This window comes from Hyaena hyaena, unplaced genomic scaffold (genome assembly GCF_003009895.1).
Source record: "Hyaena hyaena isolate Hyena2069 unplaced genomic scaffold, ASM300989v1 scaffold_165, whole genome shotgun sequence".
NCBI classification, from domain to species: Eukaryota; Metazoa; Chordata; class Mammalia; order Carnivora; family Hyaenidae; genus Hyaena; species Hyaena hyaena.
In genome coordinates, this window is record NW_024080797.1 from 2,075,060 (window position 1) to 2,100,870 (window position 25,811).

The following is a 25,811-nucleotide window of genomic DNA, read 5'->3' on the forward strand; positions in this document are numbered from 1 at the left end:
ATAATCATATTAACAAAGTCAAAACAAATGCAATTAAAGTATGATCATGTTAACAAAGTCAAAACAAATGTAAATAAACTACAGTGAATGTTCATTATTTGTGGAATTGGGATTTGCAAATGTGCCCACTTGCTAAAATTTATTTGTGACCCCAAAATCAATCCTCATGATGCTTTCTTATGTTTTTTAATGTTTATTTATTTTTGAGAGAGAGAGAGAGAGGAGAGATAGAGAGAGAGAGAGAGAGAGAAAGAGAGAGAGAGACAGAGGATCTGAAGCGGGCTCTGTGCTGATGGAGAGCCCGATGCAGGGCTCAAACTCACAAACCACGAGATCACCCCCGAGCTGAAGTTAGAGGCTTAACTGACTGAGCCACCCAGGCACCCACATGATGTATTCTATGTGCAAGTATGGAAAGGTCAAAAATCTGAGTCGTGGATGCACACATTCCCAGCTGAGGTCGGACAAGGCGACGCTCTGCATTTTCCTTTCAGCTCTCATATTGCAAGCATCCTCTGGCGATCTATTTAGTGCCAAGTATTTCATATTCCTGTGTTTCTTTTCAGGATTTTGCCATTTAACATGGCCCCAGGGCAGAACGCTGACGTGCTGTCTAGTGTTCCTAACTGTAGGAAGGCTGGGAGGTGCTCATGGGAAAACTATATGCTAGATAAGCTTTGTTCAAGCATGAGTTACGGAGCTGTTGGCCAGGAGTTCCGTGTTTATGAACCAATGGTATATATTAAATAACATGTCTTTAAATACCCCACATAAACCAAGGGGATGCATTGCTTGTCTGGTGAAAATGTTATGACAGGAGGCTTACAGGACCCTAACCCTGAATTTTCCCTAGAGCCAGTGGCTCAGTATCGACTCAGCCAGTACCCGTGGAGACTTCACAGAACCAACTGCTGTTACATGTGCAGCTGCCCTTCCAGCAAAGGTGGAATTGTGGTATCTGGATACCATCTAATCTTCCCCTGTTCCCAGTGATTTCCCAGTGTGAAAAATGGAGGCGGTCGAACATTTTCTTCATGTATCATTCAGTCAAGATCATCTTCCTATTCTGTGAGGCTTCTCTGGTTCTGTCCCAGGCCTGCCCCCCATGCTTCAGTGAGTTCGTGGTTCCCAATGATGCTAATGACCACACCTCTACCTCCAAACCTCTTGAATACCCTCAAGTCATTTCAAACTAAAGGCTGAACACCCTTTTGTCCAAGAGGCAGCCCAAATCCAATCTCCCCTGCTCTCAACTCATCAACTATGACCCCAGCACTCTTTCTTTCCCTCCCATCTCCACCACCCCCAATAACACCTGCATCCACGTCTGCCTGAGCCCCAAGCCGGGGGAGAGGATGCACTCTCTCCCAGTGGGGGAGAGAGAAGGGGGCCTCTTTGAACTTAGCTGCATCAATTGAGTCAACTTTAGGGACCGCGGAGCAGGTGGGTCTCTCAACCCCACTGCCCATCTGTTCTATCGGCTCCATCACCAGCTAGAAACGCGAGATCCAACTTACAGTTCTTCTATTTTGTCCTTTCCCTTAACTCTCTCCCATCTGTTCCCTGAGGCTTTCTGCATTTTGCCTGCTAAATATTTCTCCGGTTTATCCCCTCTTCTCTGAGATTTTTCCAAATAATCTCTCTCCTCAGTTGTATCTATATCAAATCTGCTTTCCATAGCTCACAGAGAAGTGTAGTGAACACTTTTTATCTCTAAGTATCAGGGGGGTGGGGGTGGGGAGTTACTTGTTAAAGTGCAGACTTCTGGATCAATGTCACTAGGCTGAATGGGTGAGTCCTGGAACCTATTTTTTACGGCACCTTCTGATACTAACATCTATTCACCCTCCAGACTCAGCTTCCCTCCCGCCCCCTCCAGGAAGTCTTCATTCCCTCTCCTAGGGTGACCAGCTCTCCGCCCCCACCCCCTACGTACATAGACACACAAGCATCTCCTTGGATGGGACTGACTTCTGCGATTGACTACGTAACTCCCAAACTACGTTACAAACTCTTACAGGGGCAAGTTCTCTGTCTCTAGATCTGTATTCTCAGGGGCCAGAGAAGTTCCAGGGCACATAGTAGGTGCTTAATAAATGTAAACTGAACTATAGAGAACTTTGTGAATGACGGTAGATGCCAGGGCTCTATGAGACAGGTGCAGCCACACTTGGCTGTACCATGTGTCCCCAGAGGCAGTGGGGACCCTGATGGAGTGTGTCCCGGGGTGCGGTGGCAGACAGGAGCACTGACACTGATATTTTGCCAGCCACTGTGCTATTTCTTTTTTTTTTTTTTAAGGTTTTTTTTTTTTTTATTTATTTCTAGAGAGAGAGAGTGAGCAGGGAAGGGTCAGAGAGAGAGGGAGTCACAGACTGAAACAGGCTCCAGGCTCTGAGCTGGCAGTCAGCACAGAGCCCGACGCGGGGCTCGAACCCACGAACCGTGAGATCATGACCTAAGCGAAAGTCGGACGCTTAACCGACTAAGCCACCCAGGTGCCCCTCCACTGTGCTATTTCTTGAGCCCCTACTATGGTTCAGGCCTTGTAAGGTAGTTTATGTCTGTTAGCTGCTTTTTAAAAAATGTTTGTTTATTTTTGAGATAGAGAGCACCAGTCAAGGTGGGGCAGAGAGAGGGAGACATGAACTCATGAACCGTGAGATCATGACCTGAGCTGAAGTTGGATGGTCGGCTGACTGAGCCACCCAGGTGCCCCTGTTAACTGCTTTTTAATCAGAATGACTCTACCAGGTGGTATCAGCTCCATTTTACAGACTCTGGAAATGAAGGCAGAGGGCGCAAGCACAGCCTAGGCACCAGAGCCAGGTCAGCAGGTTGGTTTCCAGACTCCAGCGCTCAGCCACTCCTTGTCCCGCACGTCATCTTGGTGCCAACAGGTCATGTGGTCGAGGCAGTGGCTGGATCCTGAGGTGAGGGGACAGAGGCGGGACCATGTCCAGCTCCCTACCTACCCTGTCCAGAGCTCAGTCTGGGTCAGGTACTGTCCTTGTTCCTCGTGGGAGACCAACGTTTTGAAGCGGTGAATAGTAATTTAAAACTGATTTATGATAACAAAAGTGTGTCTGGTCTTCTACACCTGTAGAATTTCCCAAGTGATAAGAGCCATGAAAGTGACTTCTGTTATCATGACAGGTCCCTTTCAATGCAGCTTTAGCTAATGAGGTGACTTTTGGAAAGTCCCTAGATAAGCTAAGGGATGGGGCTGGTTGAGGAGAACCAATCAAGTGATGAAGGGCTAGAACTTTCAGCTCCTCCTCTTTGACCACAGGGAGGGCAGAGTGGCTGGAGGTGGAATCAATCACCAGTGGACAATGAGTGGATCAGTCCTGACTATGTAATGAAGCCTCTATACAATGGGATGGGGTTCAGAGAGCTTCCAGGTTGGTGCACCCAGAGCTGCTGAGAGGTGAGAAGGCATGGAAACTCTGAGCCTTTCCTACATAACTTGCCCATATCGTCTCCTCTATCTGGCTGTTCTTTTTTTTAAAATTTTGATTGATTGATTGATTGATTTAATTTCTGAGAGAGAGAGAGACAGACAGTATGAGCAGGGGAGGGTCAGAGAGAGAGAGGGACACACAGTATCTGAAGCAGGCTCCAGGCTCTGAGCTAGCTGTCAGCACAGAGCCTGACGCGGGGCTCGAACCCACGAGATCATGACCTGAGCCAAAGTCGGACGCTTAACCGACTGAGCCACCTAGGCGCCCTGGCTGTTCTTTTAATAGCCATTGTAATAGACCAGTGATCTCATAAGTTAACTGTGTCAAAGCAAAACAAAACAAAACAAAAAACCACGAAAAACCCACAGTCCCAAAATGGCATCACTTAGGCCAAGTCACCAAACTGGAACTTAATACCTAACCTACCTGCAGTTTCAATGTCCCCCAGAAATTCACTTTTAACTGGGTCAGTCAGGAATTTTTTGGTCAGCATCCGTGAGGTCATCTGTCACATGCACCCTCTCCATTCCCCCTCAAGAGAAGACTAGGTGGGCACCTAATACGCTCCCCTCCCCTTCCCCCTATGGAAAATTGACCTTGCCTGAAGCAATGTTTTCTAATCTTTTGCTAATAACTCCACCCTGCCCATGAAAACCTTCCCTTTTGTTCAACTCCTTGAAACTCCCCTGTACTTGCCGGATGGATGCTGCCTGACTGATGAATCACTTAATAAAGCCAAACAGACCTTCAAATGTACTTGGCTGACTTTTGTTTTTTAACAACCGTTTTACCTGAGTTCAGTGAGCCACTCTAGCCGATGAGTAGAACCTAGGAGGGGGTGGGGAACCTCTGATCTATATAGTGAGGGAGTCACGTGGGACTGAGCCCTTAACCTGTGGGATCCAATGCTCTCTCCAGGTACACCGTGTCAGAACTGAGCTCAACTGAAGGATGCCCAGCGGGTGTCTGAGAATCTGAGAACTGCTGGGTGTATGGAAAAAACCCCACACGGCTGTGACCAGAAGTGCCAGATGTGAGCAAGAGCATTGAGGAGACAGAGGAGTGTGTTTTCCCTTAGCAGGTGAGAAGGAGGAAAGGAGAAACACAGTATCCCCATCATCCCCTGCCTCTCTGGCCAGCGTGACTCTCGGGCCGTGAAGCAGGAGGAAGCTCCCTTCCAGAACACCGCCTCAATCAACAAGGTACCTACCAGGATGCTGAGGCAATGGGGAGAAACTCTATAGTTTTTGATTCTGTTATGTATAAGCCAAGGGAGGGCCCCACCTCCTTCATACAGGACCTTACTTTTCCTTCCCATGAGAGGACCCAACAAGTAAAGCAAACACTAAACCCCTATTTCCCTTGTTTTTTTTTTTTTTTTTTTTTGGCAGTAGAGGGCGGTCATTTTCTTTTTTTCTTTCTTTTTTTAAAATATAATTTGTTGTCAAATTGGCTAACATACAGTGTACAGTGTGCTCTTAGTTTAGGGGGAAGATTCCCCTGCTTCATCGCTCACATACAACACCCAGGGCTCATCCCAACAAGTGCCCTCCGCAGTGCCCATCACCCTTTCCCCCTCTCCCTTGTCTGCCCCCCCATCAACCCTCAGTTTGTTCTCTGTATTAAGAGTCTCTTGTGTAAACCACTATTTTCAAAATCGCTTGTGTGCCTGACTCCAGCACAAGCCAGTCCCACGAGCCGTGCATCGCAGAAAGGTCGGGCCAGCCTTACCAGGTAACCGGATTGGCTTCCACGGGGCAGAGTTTGGCACGTAGGCGTGCTTCGTGGCGGTGACGATCAGCTGACTGCCCAGCTTATACTGGAACTTGATGAAGGCGACGCCATCCGTGCCCGACGTGCCAGAGGCAACGGAGACCTGGTTGGTGAAAATCTCGATGAGCGCATCTGAGATGGGCTGGTGGGTGCTGGCGTCACTGACGTGGACCTTCAGCGTAACCTCTGGAGTAAGGAAAAGGCAACAAAGAATGGCTGCTCTTACCTGGGCCACCTCAACAACGAGGCTGCCCTCGCTGCTCAGAGTGGAGAGGGGGCTGTGCTAGGAAAATCTAGATCTACATTCAAAACATGAATCCTTGTAGCCAGGGAACATTTTCTTGTTGGAGATCCTTTTTTTGACTTCCATGATTTCCTCCCCCAACCCCTGCCCCAAGCCAGTGCATGTCATAGACTGCCTTTGGCTTTGCTCTTCCCTGCTCACACCAACAAATCACTGAGAGAACAATCCTCTGCCTTTAGGACACGGCGTGACAAACACAATACTCGTTTATCCTTCCCAGCGTTGCCAGCAAACAGGCTCAAACAGAGCTGGGGCTGCTTCAGAAGGACCTTGGGCTCTGAAAGAGTTGCACCCAGTGTCTTCAACAGCCCTGCTGAACGTGCAAGGGAGGCGGCCAGGATCGCTGTGCTGGTGGTCATGAACACCAGACGGAAAAGCACCCCAAACTGTCTTAAAAAGGTGGGCCTGCAGACTGGAAAAGAAGCTTACAGGAAGAAAAAAAAAAAAAGTAAACATTTGAAAAGATAGAGGAACCTGAGGTAGCAACAGAGGCAAACCCAGATCATGAATGTGGCGGGTATATGGATCCAGATGCACGTTAAAAACCCAAAATGGAATGAATGGCTTTCATTCATTCATGCCAGAGACGTTTGTTGAGCTGCTACTCTGGGCCTAGAACTGTGAGTAATTATGCAAGTTACGGTGATGGAGACAAGTGAGTACACAGGCAGGGGCTATGGTGGGAGACGTCTGGTGTAGGCACAAAGCGGGGCAATGCTGGAACAGCATATGCAAAGGCTCAGAGGCAAGAAAAACCCATGCTTCCTGGAGAAACACGAATAGGTTCTGCAAGATGACAGACAGTGTGAGGGGCATGAAGCCCTGTGAGAGATTAGTATGGAGAGGCGAGTGGGAACCAGACCCCTCAGGGCTTTTGAAGGGACCTAAGAGGCTCATTCTTGATGCTAAGGGCAATGGGAAGTCACAAAGGTTTTTAAACAGGGGAGTGGAGATTAAATTTAGTATAGAAACATCGGGCTCTGGGTAAAGGATGGACGGGGAAGAGGCAAGACTGGAGACTGAGCATGTGGTTAGGAGGCCTCTGTAATGACCCACGAAGAGAGGAGGTGGACCAGACTGCAGCATCACAGTGGATGTGAATTACAAGACACCAGCACAGGGCTCCAAAGCAATCAGAGGCGTATCCTGCTCCAGGAAACCTCTATGCCTGAGTGTGCAAAGAGTGGCTGGTGCTCAGTGCTAGAAGTCCTCTGAGACACACACAGCCCCTCCCTGCCACACATTTTGAGCTGCCTCAGATCTTTTTTATTTAAAAAAAATTTTTTTTTTAACATTTATTTATTTTTGAGACAGAGAGAGACAGAACACGAGCTGGGGAGGGGCAGAGAGAGGGAGACACAGATTTAGATGGCTCAGTCGATTAAGCGTCCGACTTCAGCTCAGTCAGGATCTCACAGTTCATGAGTTCGAGCCCCAAATCAGACTCTCTGCTGACAGCTCGGAGCCTGGAGCCTGCTTGGGATCCTGTCTGTCTCTTTCTGCTCCTCCTCGGCTCGTGCTTGATGTCTCCTTCAAAAATAGACATTAAAAACACTCAATCTCTTGAAACCTTGTAGACAGGAAAAGAAAGATGCTACAGTAACTGAACTTGGCTTCTTGATTCAGGGTGAGAACTAATGTCCAAAGAGGGATAAAATCAACATCATGGAAAGGAAGGATAAGACATCGAAAAATATACTGAGTTAATCCCCTCCAATCTTATCAGTTATCTGAATGCAGATGTTCAGGATGTATGCCACACACGTGTTTTCTTATTTAACTCAACTCTTTAGGTCCCCAGGTGGCATGCGAAGTTATAATGTAAATTAACTCCGCTTTTGTTAATACTCACAGAGCAGAAATCCCCTAGAACAGGTTGACTGGAAAGGCTTTGTAGGGTTGCGGTGATGATTTATGTAACTTTATGGTCATGGAACATTTACTAACAATTGGGATTACAGGGTTTCTGCTCTCTCTTCACTGCTGCTTCCTAAGAGCAGATAAGAGTTGGAAAAGGCTAGCGGACTCTTGAATCAACAGAGGAAGGAGTTTTACTATAATCGATGTCCTCGATTCTACGACTGGAATTTCTTCCAATTTAGAGAGGCCTACTTCACGTTCTGCAATTATATACTTCGAAAGAGGTCATTTCGTTGCTTCTTTTGGTATGAGAGGATGTGGGAACATGTCAGTATGCTGGGGGATTATTACAGACTACTGGAGTATCGTTTGTTCTAGAGTAACATTGAGAATCAGCTTATCCATTCAACAGCAAACAAAATTGTTCCCACCAAGGGAGTAATCTTAGGACGAGGTGAGGCACTATTTACTGCCACGATTCTCATTTTGCAGATTAAAAGAAGACATTATGAATGGCCCAAACCCAACTACGCACGAAGATGCTCTCTGTGTCTCTGTTAGTCAGTGGGAGCTTAGAGATCTCGCTGCGCTCCCTGATTACTACACTGATATTAGGACACCATTCTTTTACATCCATCACCAAGTTCTGATTCTGATTCCAGAAAATATGACACAAAACAGGCCTTCTTTCCCATCGTTGTTAATGCTGCCCTGTTTCAGACCTTGGCCATCTCTCACCCAGACTGCGCCACCTCTCCACAGAAACTACCACTGTCTTCACACCTGCCCCTTGAATCCCACTGAAGCCACACAGAGCTGACACACTGATCTACTTCCTGTCCGCCCTTCAAGCCCCCCACCAAATGTGGCCAGATGCCAAACATGGCCAGTTGCTATTTTTCAGTGACCCACGAGCTAAGAATGGTTTCTTACTCTTAAAAAAAAAAATCAAAAGAATAATAGTTTGTGTCAGAGGAAGATTATGTGGAATTCGTGTCCATAAAGTTTTATCAGAACACAGCCACAGCCATTTACATATTGTCTAAGGCTGTTTTTGCATTTCAGGGGTGGCATTCAGGAGTTTTGATCTTATGGCTTACAAAGCCAAAACTATTTATTTTTGGCTCTTAAAAGGTGTCAGGGGGCACCTGGGTGGCTCAGTCGGTTAAGCACCCAACTCTTGATTTTGGCTCAGGGCATGATCTCAGGTTCATGGGATTGAGGCCTGTGTCAGGCTTTGCTCCGGCAGCATGGAGCCTGCTAAGGATTCTCTCTCTTCCTCTTCTTCCCTCACTCACACACATACACTTTCCCTCAAAATAAATAAACATTTTAAAAATATCTGCCAGTCCCTGACCTACAGGAATATTTCAAGGCACCTGAGGACTTCCACAATAGACGCCCTCAACCTCTCATATCCATCTCCCAAAACTGTGTACCCTGGCACTGCTCCTTCATTTCTACTTCAGTCAGTGTTTACTGCAGGCTGACTATATGAGCAGACAAGATGATCAAACCCTTGAACTTAATGAACATTCTCGCTTTAGATACTAAATAAACAGCAACTGTAATTACGAACTGGGCATCACAGTACAGCATTTTGGGGGGTGTTAGGGACACCCTTTCAACAGGTCTCCTGTTGGGAAGGACACACAGGAAGCAGCCAGGCAAAGGTGCGGGGAGAGGTGCAAATGCCCTAAGGTGAGAATGGCCTGGCTGCTGGAACTGAATAAAAACCAGTGAGGAGGGAGAAGCCGGCATGCAGCCAACCACCTCCTGATGCTGCACTGTCCCATATGGCAGCCACCAGCCACATATGGGCATCTGAATTCAAGTTTAAAGGAATCAAAATGAAACTCAATCAGAAACTGAGCTGCTGGGTCACACCAGGCACATTTAAAGGACTCTACGGCCTCAGGTGGCCAGGGGGCTGCCACACTGGCCGGCATGGACAGCTCACTTCCAGCATCACATGTGGTGGTGCTGGATGGACAGCGCCCGTCACGTACTACAGTCTCAGAATCTGAGCAAAGACCTGAAGGCATCTGATAGGTTGGGTGAAGAAAATGTATCAGAGGGTGGCTCTGGAGCAGCCGTTGGCAGTGACTTAAAAGGCTCTGTGTTCTCTATCCTGCTCCCCAAGATCTCCAGCCCTCATTTCCTATGCGGCCCCCATTCAAGGACAACAAAGAGGCAAGGTTCTGGAAGCATGCTTTGTGCTGAATGTTTCTTTGCTTGGCACACTCTTCCCCAACACCCTTCCATGTACCTGGGTCCCTCACCTCCTCGTTTGCTTCATCTGCTTAAATGTCACCTCCTGAATGAGGCCTTTACTGACCACCAGTTATTTTTTCTAACTTTTATTACAGAAAGTTTAGAACAGCTAGAAAAATAGAATATATGAGGAAACCCTCCACACCGATAAAGTTTCAAACACAAACTTTCTACCATTTTTGTTTTATCTATTCTCCCAACTCAATTTTTTCCTTCCTTCTTTTTTTTTTGCTCAAACATTCTGAAGTAGAGGTGTCTGGGTGGCTCAGTCGGTTAAGCGTCCAACTTTGGCTCAGGTCATGATCACCTGGTTCACACATTCCAGCCCTGCATCGGGCTCTGTGCTGACAGCTCGGAGCCTGGAGCCTGCTTCAGATTCTGTCTCCCTCTCTCCCTCTGCCTCTCCCCTGCTCACACTCTCTCTCCCAAAAATTAAAAAAAAAATGTTAAAACAAAACATCAACATTCTAAAGCAAATCTCAGACAGTGATATTAGATCACATTATTTCCCTGTAAATATTTCAGTTTCACAGATAAGAACTTTAAAAATAACCAGCCTCTTTGTATCATCTTATACTCAGCAAATAGTCAGGTTTCTCTTCTTGCCACAAGCAATTTTTTTTAACGATTCCTACTGTCCTATCTAAAATGCCCATCCCAACCCCACTCATCCCAACCCCATCCCAAAAGCATCTGGTACGTAGATGCTTCTGATGCTGTCTTGCTTTGCTTTTTCTTCTATGCACGACATTTAGCAATTCTATCATGTTTCTGTGACTTGTATGTTTATTAACTGTCTGACTCCTCCAGATTGCCAGCTTTGAGAGAGCTATTTCGTCTGTTTCTTCCCTTCTTCATTCATGTATTCCAAGCACAATAATGTCCAGCACATAGTAGGCACTCCGTATGTATGCTGAATGAGTCACTAACACTGACAGGCATTTCCAGTTATAATCTGGTACATGGACTAAATACCCTGGTTGGTTTTTTGTTGTTGTTTTTGCTGCCGTTATTTCATTTATTTCCTAGTCACTATTGCTTTAAACAGACACTATCGAAATTCATTAGAAAAGCATTAATTCAGAGAGCTAATGTGTTGTAATAATCAGAAAATATTTATTAATCAGCTATGATATGTGTAGCATAATATTCGGCGCTGTAGGAGATTAAAAATAGAAGAAAAAAATATGGCTTCTGTTTTTAAGAAGTTTAGGGTTTTGGGGGGCAGCAGGGGAGGTCAGACCAGCCGGCGAGCCAGAGAATGAAAGGGATGAACCTGGATGAGGCAGAGCAAAAAATAGAGCAAAGAGGAGACTAATAAGGTCTGGAGTTGACAAACAAAAACAGGGAGAACAGACCCAAAAGCCCTGCGGAGGCAGAGGTGACGTAGGGGTAACAGGAGAAGACTTACAAGGGGGTGCCTGTGAGCGTACTGTTAAGTGGGTCAGGCGGCACCGGCTGTATAGACAAGTCCTGCATGAATACTGGCCCTGATGATTATGGTCTTTCGAGTTCAATGCGGGATGCTTCTGGAATTGACGAGAACTGAAAGGAGGCTGGCAGTATGGGTAGTGTGGGAAGACAAGGCGTCTTCTGAACAGCCTTCCCTACTTGACTGTGTTCCCACATTACACATGCAGCCAAAGGTGGACGCCAGAAACTTGGTTTCCCAGCCTCCCTGGTGGCTAAGGAGAGGCAACTGGGCTCTGCTCATCTGACATCATCTCTGGGTTGTGATTTAGAAGACGGCGACATAAAAACACAGGTGCTTTTTCTTCTTTACATTTTTTTTAATGTTTTTTATTTATTTCTGAGAGACAGAGAGAGACAGTGTGAGCAGGGGAGGGTCAGAGAGAGAGGGAGACACAGAATCTGAAGCAGCTCCAGGCTCTGAGCTGTTAGCACAGAGCCCGACGCGGGGTTGAACCCAAGAGCTGTAACATCATGACCTGAGCCGAAGTCAGACGCCCAACTGACTGAGCCACCCAGGCACCCCCACAGGTGCTTTTTCTGACCAGAGGAGGGTGCATGTGGGTTGAGGCCAGCAGTGGGAGCCACCCTGGCTCAGAGCAGAAGGGAGACAGGGCGTCCCCAGCTCAGCCTTGCCTGTGGCTTAGGCAATGTTCCGGCTGCAAGCGTGGTACTCCCGGAGAACTCCTGAAGGCTTTAATGATGTCTTCTCTAGTTAGAGCAGCTAGAGCAGCTCGTGGCACTTGCACTCCTGAAGCTCTGTCCTGTCCTAGCAGGACACCATGCAGCTGAGGACCATCTCTTTAGAGCTGCCCCCACTGGGGCCTCCTCCCACCCTCTGGCCTAACTGTGCAGTATCTGTGATGGTTAGTTTCATGTGTCCACCTCACTGGGCCATGCGGTGCCCAGGCCTTTGGTCATCATTATTCTGGGTGCTTCTACACGGTGTTTTTGGATGAGATCAACATTTAAATTAGACTGAGTAAAACACACTGCTTTTCTTTCTTTTAAAAAAAATTTTTTTTAATGTTTATTTTTGAGAGTGAGAAGAAGAGACAGAGTATGAGTGGGGGAGGGGCAGAGAGAGAGAGGGAGACGCAGAATCCAAAGCAGGCTCCAGGCTCTGAGCTGTCAGCACAGAGCCCAACACGGGTCTTGAACCCACGAACTGCGAGATCATGACCTAAGCCTAGGTTGGACACTGAACCGACTGAACCCACCCAGGTGCCCCAACAGATTGCTCTTCTTAAAGAGTGGGCCCCATCCAATCAGTCGAAAACTTGAATAGAACAAAAAAGGCTGATCCTCCTCCAAGTTTCTCCTGCTTCTGAACTGGGACACTGGCTTTTCCTGCTTTCTGACTTGCACTGAAATGCAGGCTTTTTCTGTGCCTCCAGTCTGCCAGGCTTTGGACTGAAACCACCCCTCAGCTCTTCTGGGCCTCCAGCTTGCTGATTCACGCGGCAGATCTTGGGACTTGAGTCAGTTCTGTATTATAAATCTTGTTCTACAGAAACATGCATTCTATTGATGCTGTTTCTCTGGACAACCCTGCCCAACATAATACCCATCCTGTGTTCCAATGGTGCCTGTTGGTGGCAGGCAGCCCCCCGGAATGTGTGCTCGGGACTCTCCCCACTACACACTCTTACTCAGCAATGTATTTCAGGATCAGGAATTCAGTCACCGCCTCTAGAGCATTCTTCTCACATGTTCGCCAGTCAGTGAAAGAATCAAGAAGGAAGCAACAAGGACTCAGAAGGCATTCTCCCTCCGCCATGATTCATGGCTCCTTTGCTCTTGGCAAATGTGCAGTTTGGCTCTGTGGGCACAAGTCAGTCCCTTTGAAGTAGTACAGAGAGCATCTGCTTTGTGGGTAGAAAATGAAACATTATCTTTTAGTCATTTCCTTTCTTCTGCCACAGATTTAGAACTAAATGCAACAAGGCTGTTTCAAATTGTCAGTCTCAGAGAGGCCACCAGTTCAGTGGCGAGTGTAGAGCAAACGTAAGGGCAACAGGAAGATGGTACGCACTTTGCAGATGGACAGAGGGAACCCCATTCAATTTTATGAACACGCTGCCCCAAACACCGAGGGGTCTTGTTTTTCTCTCTCCTCCTTCTCCTTCAAATACTTTAGGCCTTGAGTTACTTCCCTACAAATGACAGAACACATTATTTCATAATCTCTCATCCCAACTCCAAACCTAGCATCTCAGCCTCTCTCTTACGGTTCTGTGCTAACACGGACTACTCCACGTTGCAAAGTCCTTTGAGGTTTTCGCTGGGGACCGGGCTGGGAGGCCACTTTCACCTGCTCCTTGAACCGCTTACACTATGTAATCAAACTAATCCTGGCTTCTTCTGGGACGAGAAAGTGGAGTCCGTAGACTCCATCTTTTGTTTTTGTTTCTGTGAAGTTTTTGGCTTCCTCTGGCTGTTTTTCATTCCCTTTTATATCCCTTCAAATTAGTCTTTATTCTGGGATTTTGATTTTTTTTTTCTTTCCTTTTGGGTTTTAGAGCTGTTGGTTTCCACGGCAACCCCCAGCTGGTAGGGAACACAGTGCTTGCCAGGCTGGCCTCAGGGCCCTGCGGAGAGGAGTCCTTTCCACGGGCAGACCAGACAAGGACTTCCGTCCCAAGCTGCGTGGAACCCACGTGACTGCTTCACCCCGAGCCAAGCAGTGGAAAAGGAATGCTGTCGTTAGCCTCCAGCACTATGATTAGATTTAGCCCAAATTCAGGGGGAGTTCACGGGTTTTCATGTCTCACATAAAACAATAAAAAATGACTTGATCATTTGAAAACATCTTCCCAAATGGGAAGCTAGTTTTAAAACATTACCAAGCTTTGCTCTATGAGATTCTGCCCCGTGTTACTTGTGCTGACATTTTTACGGTATTGGTAGAGTCAGAGTCTCCCAGCCTTTATGCAGCACTTTACAGCATGTCCTACGAGGCTGGGCGTGCTATTGCAGAGGCAATGATCTATTTTACTTCTTTTATAAATACGAAAGGTGTATTTTACTTTGTCCTCTGGCAAAATTAGAATGCACTTTGTGCAAGAGTTACACCAGAGTTCTCTTGTGTTTTCTCCAGGTTCACATAGTGCATATGCACATTATCGTTCGGTTTTATCTGCTCTCAAAACTTTTCTTAAATGTTTTTTTTTTTTAATATTTTATTTATTTCTAGAAGAGAGACAGAGACAGCGTGAGCAGGGGAGGGTCAGAGAGAGAGGGAGTCACAGACTGAAACAGGCTCCAGGCTCTGAGCTGGCAGTCAGCACAGAGCCCGATGCAGGGCTCGAACCCACGAACCGCGAGATCATGACCTAAGCGAAAGTCGGACGCTTAACCGACTAAGCCACCCAGGCGCCCCAATAATTAAATTTTGAGAGCAAGGGGCGCCTGGGTGGAATCATGATCTCACGGTTTGTGGGTTCGAGCCCCGCGTCGGGCTCTGTGCTGACTGCCAGCTCAGAGCCTGGAGCCTGTTTCAGTCTGTGACTCCCTCTCTCTCTGACCCTCTCCTGCTCACGCTGTCTCTCTCTCTCTCTCCTAGAAATAAAAAAAAAATTTAATTAATCATGTCTTTCAAGCAAATTATATATGTATATTTTAGAGATCTATATACTATACTATATATTATATAATATATCCTATGTAACCTATTAATGTATACTATATTAGTTATGTACAATATGTTAGCCTACACAGTGTGTTATATTATGTATAAATGACATGTTATATACTACTTACAAAATATAGGTCAATAAATATCTGCTACAACTGTAAATCCCAGGACTCCCTTATGTTTAATTTTAGCTGTGCTTCAAGCATTTGGTAAATCTCGTGTGTGCTGAGTTATAAAAGTAATGTTCAGTTTGGTGAAGACAAAGGCCAACACGTCTGTCTTCAGGAAGAGAAAGGACAATGCAGACGTACTTCAGAGGGACAAACTCACTGGGCCCTGGTCCCCCCCTGGTCCACCTGATCATCCCATCAGCAGCCATTCTGTACTTAGGACACCTGCTGCTCTGGAGGATGATATCAGGGGTACCCTGAAACCTCTGTATTAATCTGTGGTCACAATATCTGACACCCACACCCCCACTTTGGGAGGTTTTCCTTTTAAATGTGTCCCTTAATTGTCAGCGGATGATTATGATCTCTGTATTTCCATTTGAATTTCTATTCACTTGAAGAAGCATAAGAGAGGTAAGTTTGTGGCTGCAGACCCTGGGAAGTTAAAATCCCATTTGGGGCCTTTCTGTGTCTTACGATCTCTGGCCGTGGCTCGCACCCTGAACTTCATGAAGGGATGGCTTCATGTTTGGAAGTTACAGCTTCTGTCTGGAATAAAGAGAGATCTATGCAGGCATCCAATGAGTGCTGTTTATAAGAGCGGCTTCCGGGGGCTGCCCACCTCTCCAGGGCATGGGCTTTGAGCTTATTTCCCATCACAGGCTCTGCATACAACACATTCTTTCTCTTCACCCCATCGCATGTCTGTCCCTCTCACTTATGTTACTTCTGTGTTGGCAAGGCTGTCAGTCTATCTCTGGGCCAAAAATCAGAGGATTCCTCCCCTCTCCCGTCAGAAATATGCATGAGGGTCAAACCTATGATCATCTCGTTAACAACACTTCTACCCAACGTCACCAAGTTGCCGAGAATTTTGTAATACAAGAAACATTCACAAAGAAGCTATGATATATAGAGAGAATACATGATGTATACATGCATGACACTGACTTCCCCTCCACTTGAAACACTCTACAATGGAAGCAGAAAATATAATCCTCAAATACCAACAACTTGCAACATATTGGATAGGGATCCTGTTAAGTGTATCCATTTACCAATAAGTTAGATGGTAGAAGTCACTCTCTGCTATTGCACCTGGGACAAAATGAAGCTTTCTGGGGCTGATTCCATATGTGGATTATGCTATCAAAGCAACCATAAGTGACTACCTCCTTGCAACTAATCAAAGGGTTATTTGCGTAAACATCCCAGGATAATCTGGAAACTACTGCTGGACTGGCCTGATCCAAGTGAACAACTTACATATACAACCAAGTGTTCTGAAGCAAAATCATTTCAGAATGTTCCTATGATCCTGCCTAAACAAGTCACCTGACAATAACCTACCCTGACACAATCCCAATCCTCGAACGTGGTGACAGGAATCACTGAGATGTAGCTGCAAAGCACTGTGTGAAGGCAGGATTAGCTATCTTGGGGGAGAGGTCTCCAAAAAAATTCAAACCAGTTTAAAATGAAAGATGCTTCAACTGTTCAGAAGAAATAAGGATGCAAGCAGTTACGAACATCAAAATGGTGCTAAATATAGCTTTATAAAACGCTGTGCTTCCAACTCTAGAGGTCTTTTCCACAGAGATCAGTGTACATATAAAAATCTAACAGTATTCTCATTTTAGATATGGGAAAGTATACGATGGCTCTAACATGGAAATGTAAATATGGTAAATGCATGCCTAAGGGCACAAAGTATCTGTCCGAACTGAACGAGAGAATTACGACGAAGTAACACAGTGGTAACAAGGAGGACCGACAAGTATTTGTAGAGAAATCACTGTAAGAGACTTCTGCTCTGCTGGCGTTTTAAAAAAACTTCACAAAGGCACAAAGTCCCCTCAGGAGAGTTTGGAAGGATCTGGAAACTGTGAAGTTAATGAGCAATATTAAGCATGTCTATAAAATTAACATACACACCTTAGCCAAGCTTTAAAGATCTGCTGGAAGATGCTAGTGGATGGTTGCCAAGGGAACCTTGTGGAGGAAAAATGTGTGTGTGTGTGTGTGTGTGTGTGTGCATGCAGGCACATACATGTGTGTGTTTCCAGATCTCCTTATATCTATGGACATACATTTTGCATAGTCTTTGTCTAGGGCTAGGTCACAGGCAACAGGACATGACATTTATTTTGGATAAAGAAGCCTACAGATGTTTATCATTAAAAAAATCTTTTTTTTTTTTTTTTTTTTTTTAGCAAGTCATTTCTTTCTCGAGGCAGATAACAGCCAGAAAGTGCTAAGTGGGAGCTAGTAGTGAGGAAGCAGATTCATTAATTACTTTTAGAACTGAAAAATAAAAGGGCAAAATGTGCAAGCTGAAGTGGCTTGCTGGAAGGCTGTGAATAGCCCAAGTGTGTGAGGCTCTCTGGCACTTGAACTTCTATGAAAGAAAGATAAAGGTCCTTGAAGCAGCTGAGTTTAGTCAACGCAGTGATTAAATTACCCATATCTTTCCAAGGGGATGGAGATAGTTGACAAGCTACAGTGAACCTATTATTGAAATGTTCTCTTCTGTCTCAGAAAGGGGCTTAGATATCTTAGGGCACTTGAAGGTCCTTGATATGAAAGTCCCCAGAACTAGTATGGAATGTATTCACACAAGGAAGGCCTCATGGCCCTGGTGACCAGGGCTGGCTTCAGGCGCCTCGCTCCGGAGTTGCATGGCTTCTGTTCAGTCCATCAGCCTCCTTGACCTCCCTCTCTTCATCCATAAGACAGGGATGCCAACTGCCTTGAAGACTTGTGGGATCCCCTGAAGGACCAGCGATGATGTCTGTAAGGTGCCTGCGAGTGTGAAGTTATTCTTTGCTTTCCTGTCCACATTCCTCTAACTTTATCTGGTGAAACAAAATCTCAAGGCCTCCCCAGCCTTCACCTCTAAAAGCCTCTCAAGGAAAGAAAGATAGCGTGCTCTTCAGAGCACAGGGCTGAGGACTCTGACAACCTGGAAGATTCTCATCTCCCCACTTACTCCTTAATGTTCTTAATTAGTTTTCCCATCAGTAAAACAGGAGGTAACACTGCCCCCCCAACGATGATCATCTCATGGAGCTGTAGTGAGGTAGTAAAGGGCTCAGTGTATAACACAGCACACAATGTGGGTTTAATAACTGTTAGCTACTTTTGTAATTATCTCCCAACATGTAACTCTTTTTTTTAAGTTTTATTTATTTATTTTGGGAGGGACAGAACTAGCACACAAGCAGGGGAAGGGCAGAGAGAGAGAGAGGGAGAGAGGGAATTCCAAGCAGGCTCTGCACCATCAGCACAGAGCCCGATGCAAGGCTCGAAATCACAAACCATGAGATCATGACCTGAGCTGAAATCAAGAGCTGGATACTTAGTGAACTGAGCCACTCAGGGGCCCCAACACCTAACTCTTAAAGGAGGATCATCAACATCTTTAGATAGTTGAAAAAAGACTTCCTGAAAAGGTTCATGGAAGATTTTTCCTCCTCTTTCACACTCACCCCTGACAAGTCCCAAGGACACAAGGAACTGAGACTGATAGGAGAGAGCTCTACATGAGTCTCTTGTATTTCTGAACGTCTTATTAAGGCACAGACTACTCTTTGTCCTGGACTATCTCCTCAAGGGTGTTTAGTGAACAGCTATGCAAGATAGATGTGTCTCCCTCTAAGGGAAGGCAGGCATGCCCTTTGGGTTCCTTAAGCTTCTGTAATGCAGCCCACTGCGTATGCAGGTCATCTGGGCCTCTCTGCATTGTCCTATGGGAAATAGGGTTCAGGAAACTATGGCAAGAACACTCATCCTCTGGCTGTTGCTGCTACTGTGAGTAATAAATAGTCCTTCATTTCTGACCCACAAGTATTGTGTCTTCTACCTGCATCTATCAAGCCATGGGAGTCTGCCTGATTAGCTTACACGTAGGGCAGAATACAGACCCTTCACAGTTCTGGACAGCCTCTAAGGAGCCAAAGGAAGTTCAGGATTTATGAAGGCAACGAGGCAGGAAAGAAGTGGGTGAGGGCCCCAGGATAATCAGAGGGAAAAACAAGAGACAAGACAGTCCCAAGTTCTGTGTAATGCCTTTTGGCTTATGAAGGTTCTTTAACATTTGGAAATGTACATTCGCTTAGTGAAATACTATTTCTGTCTATCACGTGTTTGAATAAATTCTGTTCTAATGAGACAGCACCATACACTGTGCTCATGCCTACATATTACAGAATTTTATCACGTTCATGTTCTGATGAACACCAATATTTATGAAATCCAATTTTTGGGGGTTTTCAAGAAATTTAGAAATTTTCACAACCAACTTAAATTTCCTGCTTCATCTGAGGGGGGCAGGGAATGTGACTGCTCAGAACAACAAAGTACTGGTCCTTGTGATATTTTTTTTTTTCCACAGGGAGAACCAACATTTTCCATATAGTTTAAGTTTATAGAATCATTCTTAATTTGTGCCAAATGGATTAACATTTCACTTTCTAGCTTTTATAGCTCACATACTGGCATCCATGTCAATAAAGGGATTTTATTTTCCGCTCTTGCCTCAAAAAAGTAGGAGTTCCACATTCCCCTTCATTGCTAACTCAGCTACAAATTCTGCCATATAAAATGGAGATTTATTTTTCTAAGCTTCAGTACAGAAGGTCTGCCATATTTTGTCTTATACTTGGAAGTCGACACCATTATTAGCTCTCTTTCACAAAGGCAACATTACTTTCACAAAGACAATATTAAATGTCACCTGTCAAATGGGTCACACACGTATATTCACTGAATAATCACTTGGCTCAGATCAAGAATTCAGAAGTTATCGGAGTGGCAGGGCCAATGATTATATCCCAAAGAGAGCCCGCTGGCCAAAGGGGTTAGGAATACACCTGCAGGCAGCAAAGTCCACGTAGGAAGGAGGTTATGGCTTCAGGGCAGCCCATGGCCGGCCAACGTTTCTGCCTGTGAGCCAGGGACAGAGTCCTAGTTAGTGCACCTTCCCACCGGGAACCTGGGGAAGTAGCAGGAAGTGTCAGAGGCTTCTTCTCCCCAAAGAAGAAACAGCGCTGTCCGCTGTGCTATAATCTTTAATGCTCCACTTCCCAGAGGAGAATTGAGGTTCTCATTCAAGGTTACGTGGCTAGTATGTAACTGAGATGGGGTTGTAAGAATGAGTAGGTATATTAGGCTTTGACTGTTTTCTAAAGTTTATTTATTTTGAGAGAGACGGAGACAGCGTGAGTGGGGGGAGGGGCAGAGGGAGAGGGAAAGAGAGAATCCAGAGCAGGCTCCTGGTTGCCTGAAAAGAGCCCAACATGGGGCTCGAACTTACAAAAACATGAGATCATGACCTGAGCCAATACCAAGAGTCGGACGCTTAACGGACCGAGCCACTCAGGTGCCCCAGTCTTTGACATCTTAGTTAAGGTTTTGCTGGTTCAGCAGGGACTACCTGTCCCAGGGCTAGCTAATTCCTAGAGAGTGCAAGCCACTGTCTGTGAGCACTGGCCTATGAGCATGCCTTCGTATGTAAACAGACCCACCGAGAGCCCACGTCCCCAGCCACCTCCTTTACGGGGCTCTCACATTCCAGGCCACTATCAACCTGTCCTAGTGACCCCATGGCCAGATACCAGATGACCAGAGAGAGCCAATCTGTCCTGAGCCCACTGAAATTATTTAAACTAGCCTGCCCTGGCCTGCCCGTTCTGCTTACTCTGCCTTATCCACTCCCTCCCAAGAAAACCACAGAAAGGCTCTCGTCCACACTCCCCTTCTCTCCTTCTGAGTGCTGACCTACCTACCACTGCCCCCGTGAACCCACGCCGTGGGGGCATTGCCGCGCCGCGCCCCTTCCTCCTGGGGACAGTGGGGGTAACAAATTCTCTTTTCTGATTTTTATTTTAGAGAGAGAGTGAGTGCACAAGCAGGGGAGAGAGGCAGAGAGAGAGAGAGAGAGAGAGAGAGAGAGAGAGAATCTTAAACAGGCTTCACGCTCAGCACAGAGCCTGACTTGGGCTTGATCCCATGATCCTAGATCACAACCTGAACAAAATCAAGAGTCAGATGTTCAACTGACCGAGCCACCAAGGTGCCCCACATTTTATCTTTTCAATGGCAATCATCTCCTTATCTGACCATACCAAAGAATAATACAATCCATATATTTTTTTTTTAATTTTTATTTATTTTTGAGAGTGAGGGAGAGGGAGAGCAAGTGAGCGGGGCGGGGGGGGAGCAGGCAGGGAGACACACACACACACACACACACACACACACACACAGAATCCGAAATAGGTTCCAAGCTCCAAGCTGTCAGCACAGAGCCTGACGTGGGGCTCGAGCTCACCAGCTGTGAGATCATGACCCGAGCCGAAGTTGGATGCTCAACTGACTGAGCCACCTAGGCGCCCCCAATCTATATTTTATAACAGTACAGGACTCAAGGTTTTTCTGGCTGGAGACAAGCCAGGAACAGAGTGGTAGTACAGTTATACTTGCCATGAGGAAAAAACTACATGAATGAACAGTACGTTCAGATCACAGTACAAATTTAAGTGGTGAGAGGACACTGGCTTGTCAGGAAGGTGGGAGAGAGGACTCCCTGCTGGTTCAGATGAAACTCTAGATTTCCTCCCAGACTCTAACGGGTGTCACAAATCAGGGTCGTGAATGAGAAATTATAGACTTTCAACAACAGAGGACTGCTGGGCACTTCTCACAAGGATATGCAGAATGGACCGCCACAAAGGGAGACCAGAGCTGGAAGGGATAATGAGGAGAATCCAGTTGAAGGCCAGTCCCCAAGATTACAGAGAGAGGCTTGCTCGTGTGTGCACATGTGCATGTGCAGAGACAGGAAGAAGGGTGAACTTGAATATGAACTGACCTCCTCTCAACACAGGTGAGGAGCCACCCGAGCAGAGGTGCTTAGTGGAAAGGGTACCAGAGTACCACACGTTGGAAGGGTCTGACCGCATGGAAGTTAACCTGCAGAGGAATTCCTAGGAAGCTCATGGTCCCACAGAAAAGAGACAGCTGCATCATGGGGTATTAGTTTCATGTGCCATGTGACGTATCTTGCTGGGGCTGGTCCCTGTTGCCACACGTTGATGATGTGGATGCAAATCATTTGATTTAGAATGGTTTTAAGTTATGGATTTCAGTTTAGGTGTTTTACAGAGTCTTCAACAGGTAAAGTATTTTTGGTTCTCCTTTAAAAATGGTCACACTAAAATAGTGAAATCATGGACAAAGGTTTAAATCACCCCGTCAGCAAGATCAGTAAATTCAGAGTAACTAAGTTAGCTGTTTTAGAATGAGATGTTCTTTTGAAGTTGACTGTCAAGACCATCCAATGTGGGGTAAAGACTCCCAAGGGTGACCCCCAAATGGAAATGAGGTCAGTGGTAGAAACTGCATCCCAAACACAACAATCTGTACACATGCAGGACCAGCAATTACTTCTGGAGTCCAGTCTTTTGCACAATTAGGTCACAGCAGTTTTCTCATTGGATCCGAATTCAGCAAACATCCATCATGGTCAACACTTCTGCCAAGTCAAGCTGCCCAGAACAGGGCCTTTCATTATGCCACAGTGGTTTTGGAGTGAATTTTGGAATCCTTTTGGGGCTGTGGGTTGTGACATTTTGAGGGTGCACACTTGTATTTGGACCCAGGGTGCCGTGGACATAGTCTCTGTTAAGTGATCTCATTTCCTGCTTCCATGGGCTGACCCCACACCACCAGGACGGCACCACCTACATATCCTCAACAGGGCAAATACTGTGACCTATTTTTCAGGAAGCTGTGAATCAACACAGATCCAACAACTTCCCACACACTTGCCTTGTGCACTTGGGGGCCATATACATCCCCATGAGGGATGAACACACCACCTTGGTAGAGTACACACCAGGTCCTAAAAAGTTGAGCCAAGAGGCCAGACACAGGAGTACAGGGTTAGGATTTCATTTTAACACAGACAGTGAGCTGAGGAAGACCCCCAAACAATAACATTCACCCCCACAAATCATGAGTATATTTTTCCAATTCTGTGACTCTTCCTTTCCAAAACCAACCAGTGAGCATTTAGAACTTATCTAGGAGCACCGAGACAATGTGGGGAAATGGAAACTTTTAATTAGAAAGGATTAAACATGTGCATCTTTCTCATGCTGTACATATTCAAGCATTAATCTTTCAAAAGCACTGGTTGTTATACAGACAACCCGAATGCCAAATGTTGTCCTTCACGTTCAAGTATACAATCAGGGTACACAGGATTTACTCGGGAAGGGCGTGTGCTATGATCAGCCAGAAAGGAAAACTGTTACCTCACTGTGAAAGTTCACAAATGCTAGGGGAAAGCTCTAAAGAGACAGTCTTGTAAATAGACAAACATCTGCTAACATTTAGTTTTTAAAAGTAGAAAGTTAGTTTTTAAAGATATGGAACAGCTAAGACGTGTTATCTTGACACAGTCTATTTTGATCAATATTTCCATAAAGAGCTTCTCCAGTTTTTCAACTTAAAAACAAATGTAATCTGAACATCAACAACTCCTCCTTGTTGCAAAGCTGGTCCTACTTTAAACTTTTGATATTCCATTTTCTGGCTCCTCTCTTATTATGAGGTAATTTGTAAATAATAAATGAATGAATGTAGAAAACTTAACCACGAATGCAATACAAATTAGGGGCAAGCAGGAACCCAGTGTATCTCATTTTCTAACGCACCTATTTACTGAAATAACCGATGCAAGTAAAGGGAATGTGTGCTCACAACTCACAATTTAAAAGCCACCTGAAGCAAACTACTGTGTTCATAGTCTTGTCTGCCAAGTGCCCACGTTTAAAATGAGAGACTCAAGAGCATGTAATTTAAATCCACAAAGAAAACAAAATATTTGGAGGTGACGGATCTAGCTTCTAAAGACTTGCTTTAGACTTGAATGAAATCTGCAAATTTTCTAGGCCTTTATTAATTAAAACCACAGGAAAATGCTAATATTTTAATGCAAAAAGCTTTCGATGATCAGTAAATTATTTCTGCTTTAATGAGAGAGTAAATCTTCATTGAGGAGGAAAGGACGCTAAGGATGTGTTTCATTTCTAAACTCTGATCTCTCACTTTGGCAGGTCTCTGGGATTTATTATTACGCAACAGACAGAAGTTGTATTTGGATCTAGGACCCCCCCCCCCCCCAGCCTGATGGTGACAGTGGAGCTTCCCTAGCCAATTGTACTTGATGTTGAATTTTCTTTCTGACCTAGAACTCCCAAAGGTATAAAAGAAAGATCAATTTCCAACTTCTGTCGCCATGCCTGCATGGGGGCAGGTGCAGACTGAGGCAGAGAGTTTGGTGAGGGAGGAATTATGTGGGAAAGAGAAATACAAAACTGATAAACAAAAACTAAAACAAAAACATTGTATAGGGGCACCTGGGTGGCTCAGTCAGTCAAGTGTCTGACTTTGGTTTTGGTCATGAACTCATGGCTTGTGAGTTCAAGCCCTGCATAGGGCTCTCCACTGTGAGTGCAGAGCCCGCATTGGATCCTCTGTTCCCCTCTTTCTCTGCCCCTCCCTTGCCCATGCTCTCTCTCTCTCTTAAAAATAAACATTGAGAAAAAAACCTATACATACAGGATATTAGTTTCCAAACAACTATCAAATAGGTTCTATTATTTGATCTTAGAAGTGATCCCATGATACAGAACAGGTAACATCCATGATTTATAGTAAACGGACGTGTGACCTAAAATGTTTAAAAACGTCCTAAAAACGGCAGTCGGGAGGCAAATGGGCTCGGTGTTTGCGCAGCAGTGCAGGCGCTGTGACCGCTCCAGCTAGCCCTGCAGGGAAGCAGACGCTCCCAGTCACAGCCCTGAAAACTCTCCCCAGTTGGCCTGTTTCCAACAAAACCTTCTTCTTATAGAAGATCTATAGGGTCCAAGCAATGATCCTACAGAGATTTACTTCCTCCCTCTCCACCTCCCTGTGCCTAGAAAGCACGATGGACCTTTACCATTGGGACAAGGGTGGGTAGACAGGTCCCAAAGGAGCAGCAGAGCCCAGGAGCAGTGGGCACAGGGGCGTGAGAGGTGCAGGAAGGGAGGGCTGGAGGGAGGGCCCCCCGACATACTTCTGTTGGAAGCCTCGTTTCTACTTTTCATGCAGCTACAGCCCACGGGGTTTTCCCCATGCCTCCCCACAATACATGTTTCCCACCATTACCTTCCTTTCCCAGAATGGACCACTCTGTCGAAGCACTTCCGCAGGAGAAGTCTGAGCACGCTTTTAGAGTTTTATAAGCACAGTATGGGATGCGTGCAGGCTCTCTCCAGCCCAGATATAACCTCGGTGCATCGTTTCAAAATTTTCCATCTGCATCGAACGTATCAATGAATTGGAATGGAGGGAGAAGGGAGAAAGAAAACTGAGCTCATATTCCCTTCTAATTATTTTGGACCCGTGTGCTGCACAAGCAGGTAACGGCATACAAGCCTCTAGTCTGCACGAAGCGTCCTTTGCTTTCTCTGTGCAAATGCTTTTGTTCTCTCTAAGCAGATGTGATCTCCCTCTAACCTTTAAAAATGAGTAGTAAATATGGCTTCATCTCTATTCATTCTGGGACTTCCTTTAAATAAGTTCTAAAACACTTCTGTGGTGGGGTGCAGACTGAAATCTAGGTTCCCATCTGCTAAGTCTGGGGCACACTGAACAAAGCTGCCTTTGCCATCTAAGGCCCAGACACTGCCTTTCAGATCTGACCAGATCAGGTGGTCACCAAAAAAAAAAAGAGGGGGGGATCTCCCTGCTTATAAAAGCACACTTGAAAGAAAACTGGGAAAGCAAGCTTGCTGCAAGTTTCAAAG

General features: G+C 45.7%; 1 protein-coding gene across 1 annotated transcript in view; it reads right to left on the minus strand.

The window, feature by feature from the left end:
* FAM171A1 (family with sequence similarity 171 member A1) overlaps positions 1-25,811 on the minus strand; it is a 141,143-nt gene that overhangs the window by 60,805 nt on the left and 54,527 nt on the right. Inside the window, exon 2 of the mRNA XM_039240050.1 lies at positions 5,196-5,423. Within this exon, the coding sequence (XP_039095981.1) occupies positions 5,196-5,423 (228 nt within the window). The remainder of the gene's footprint in view (positions 1-5,195; positions 5,424-25,811) is intronic.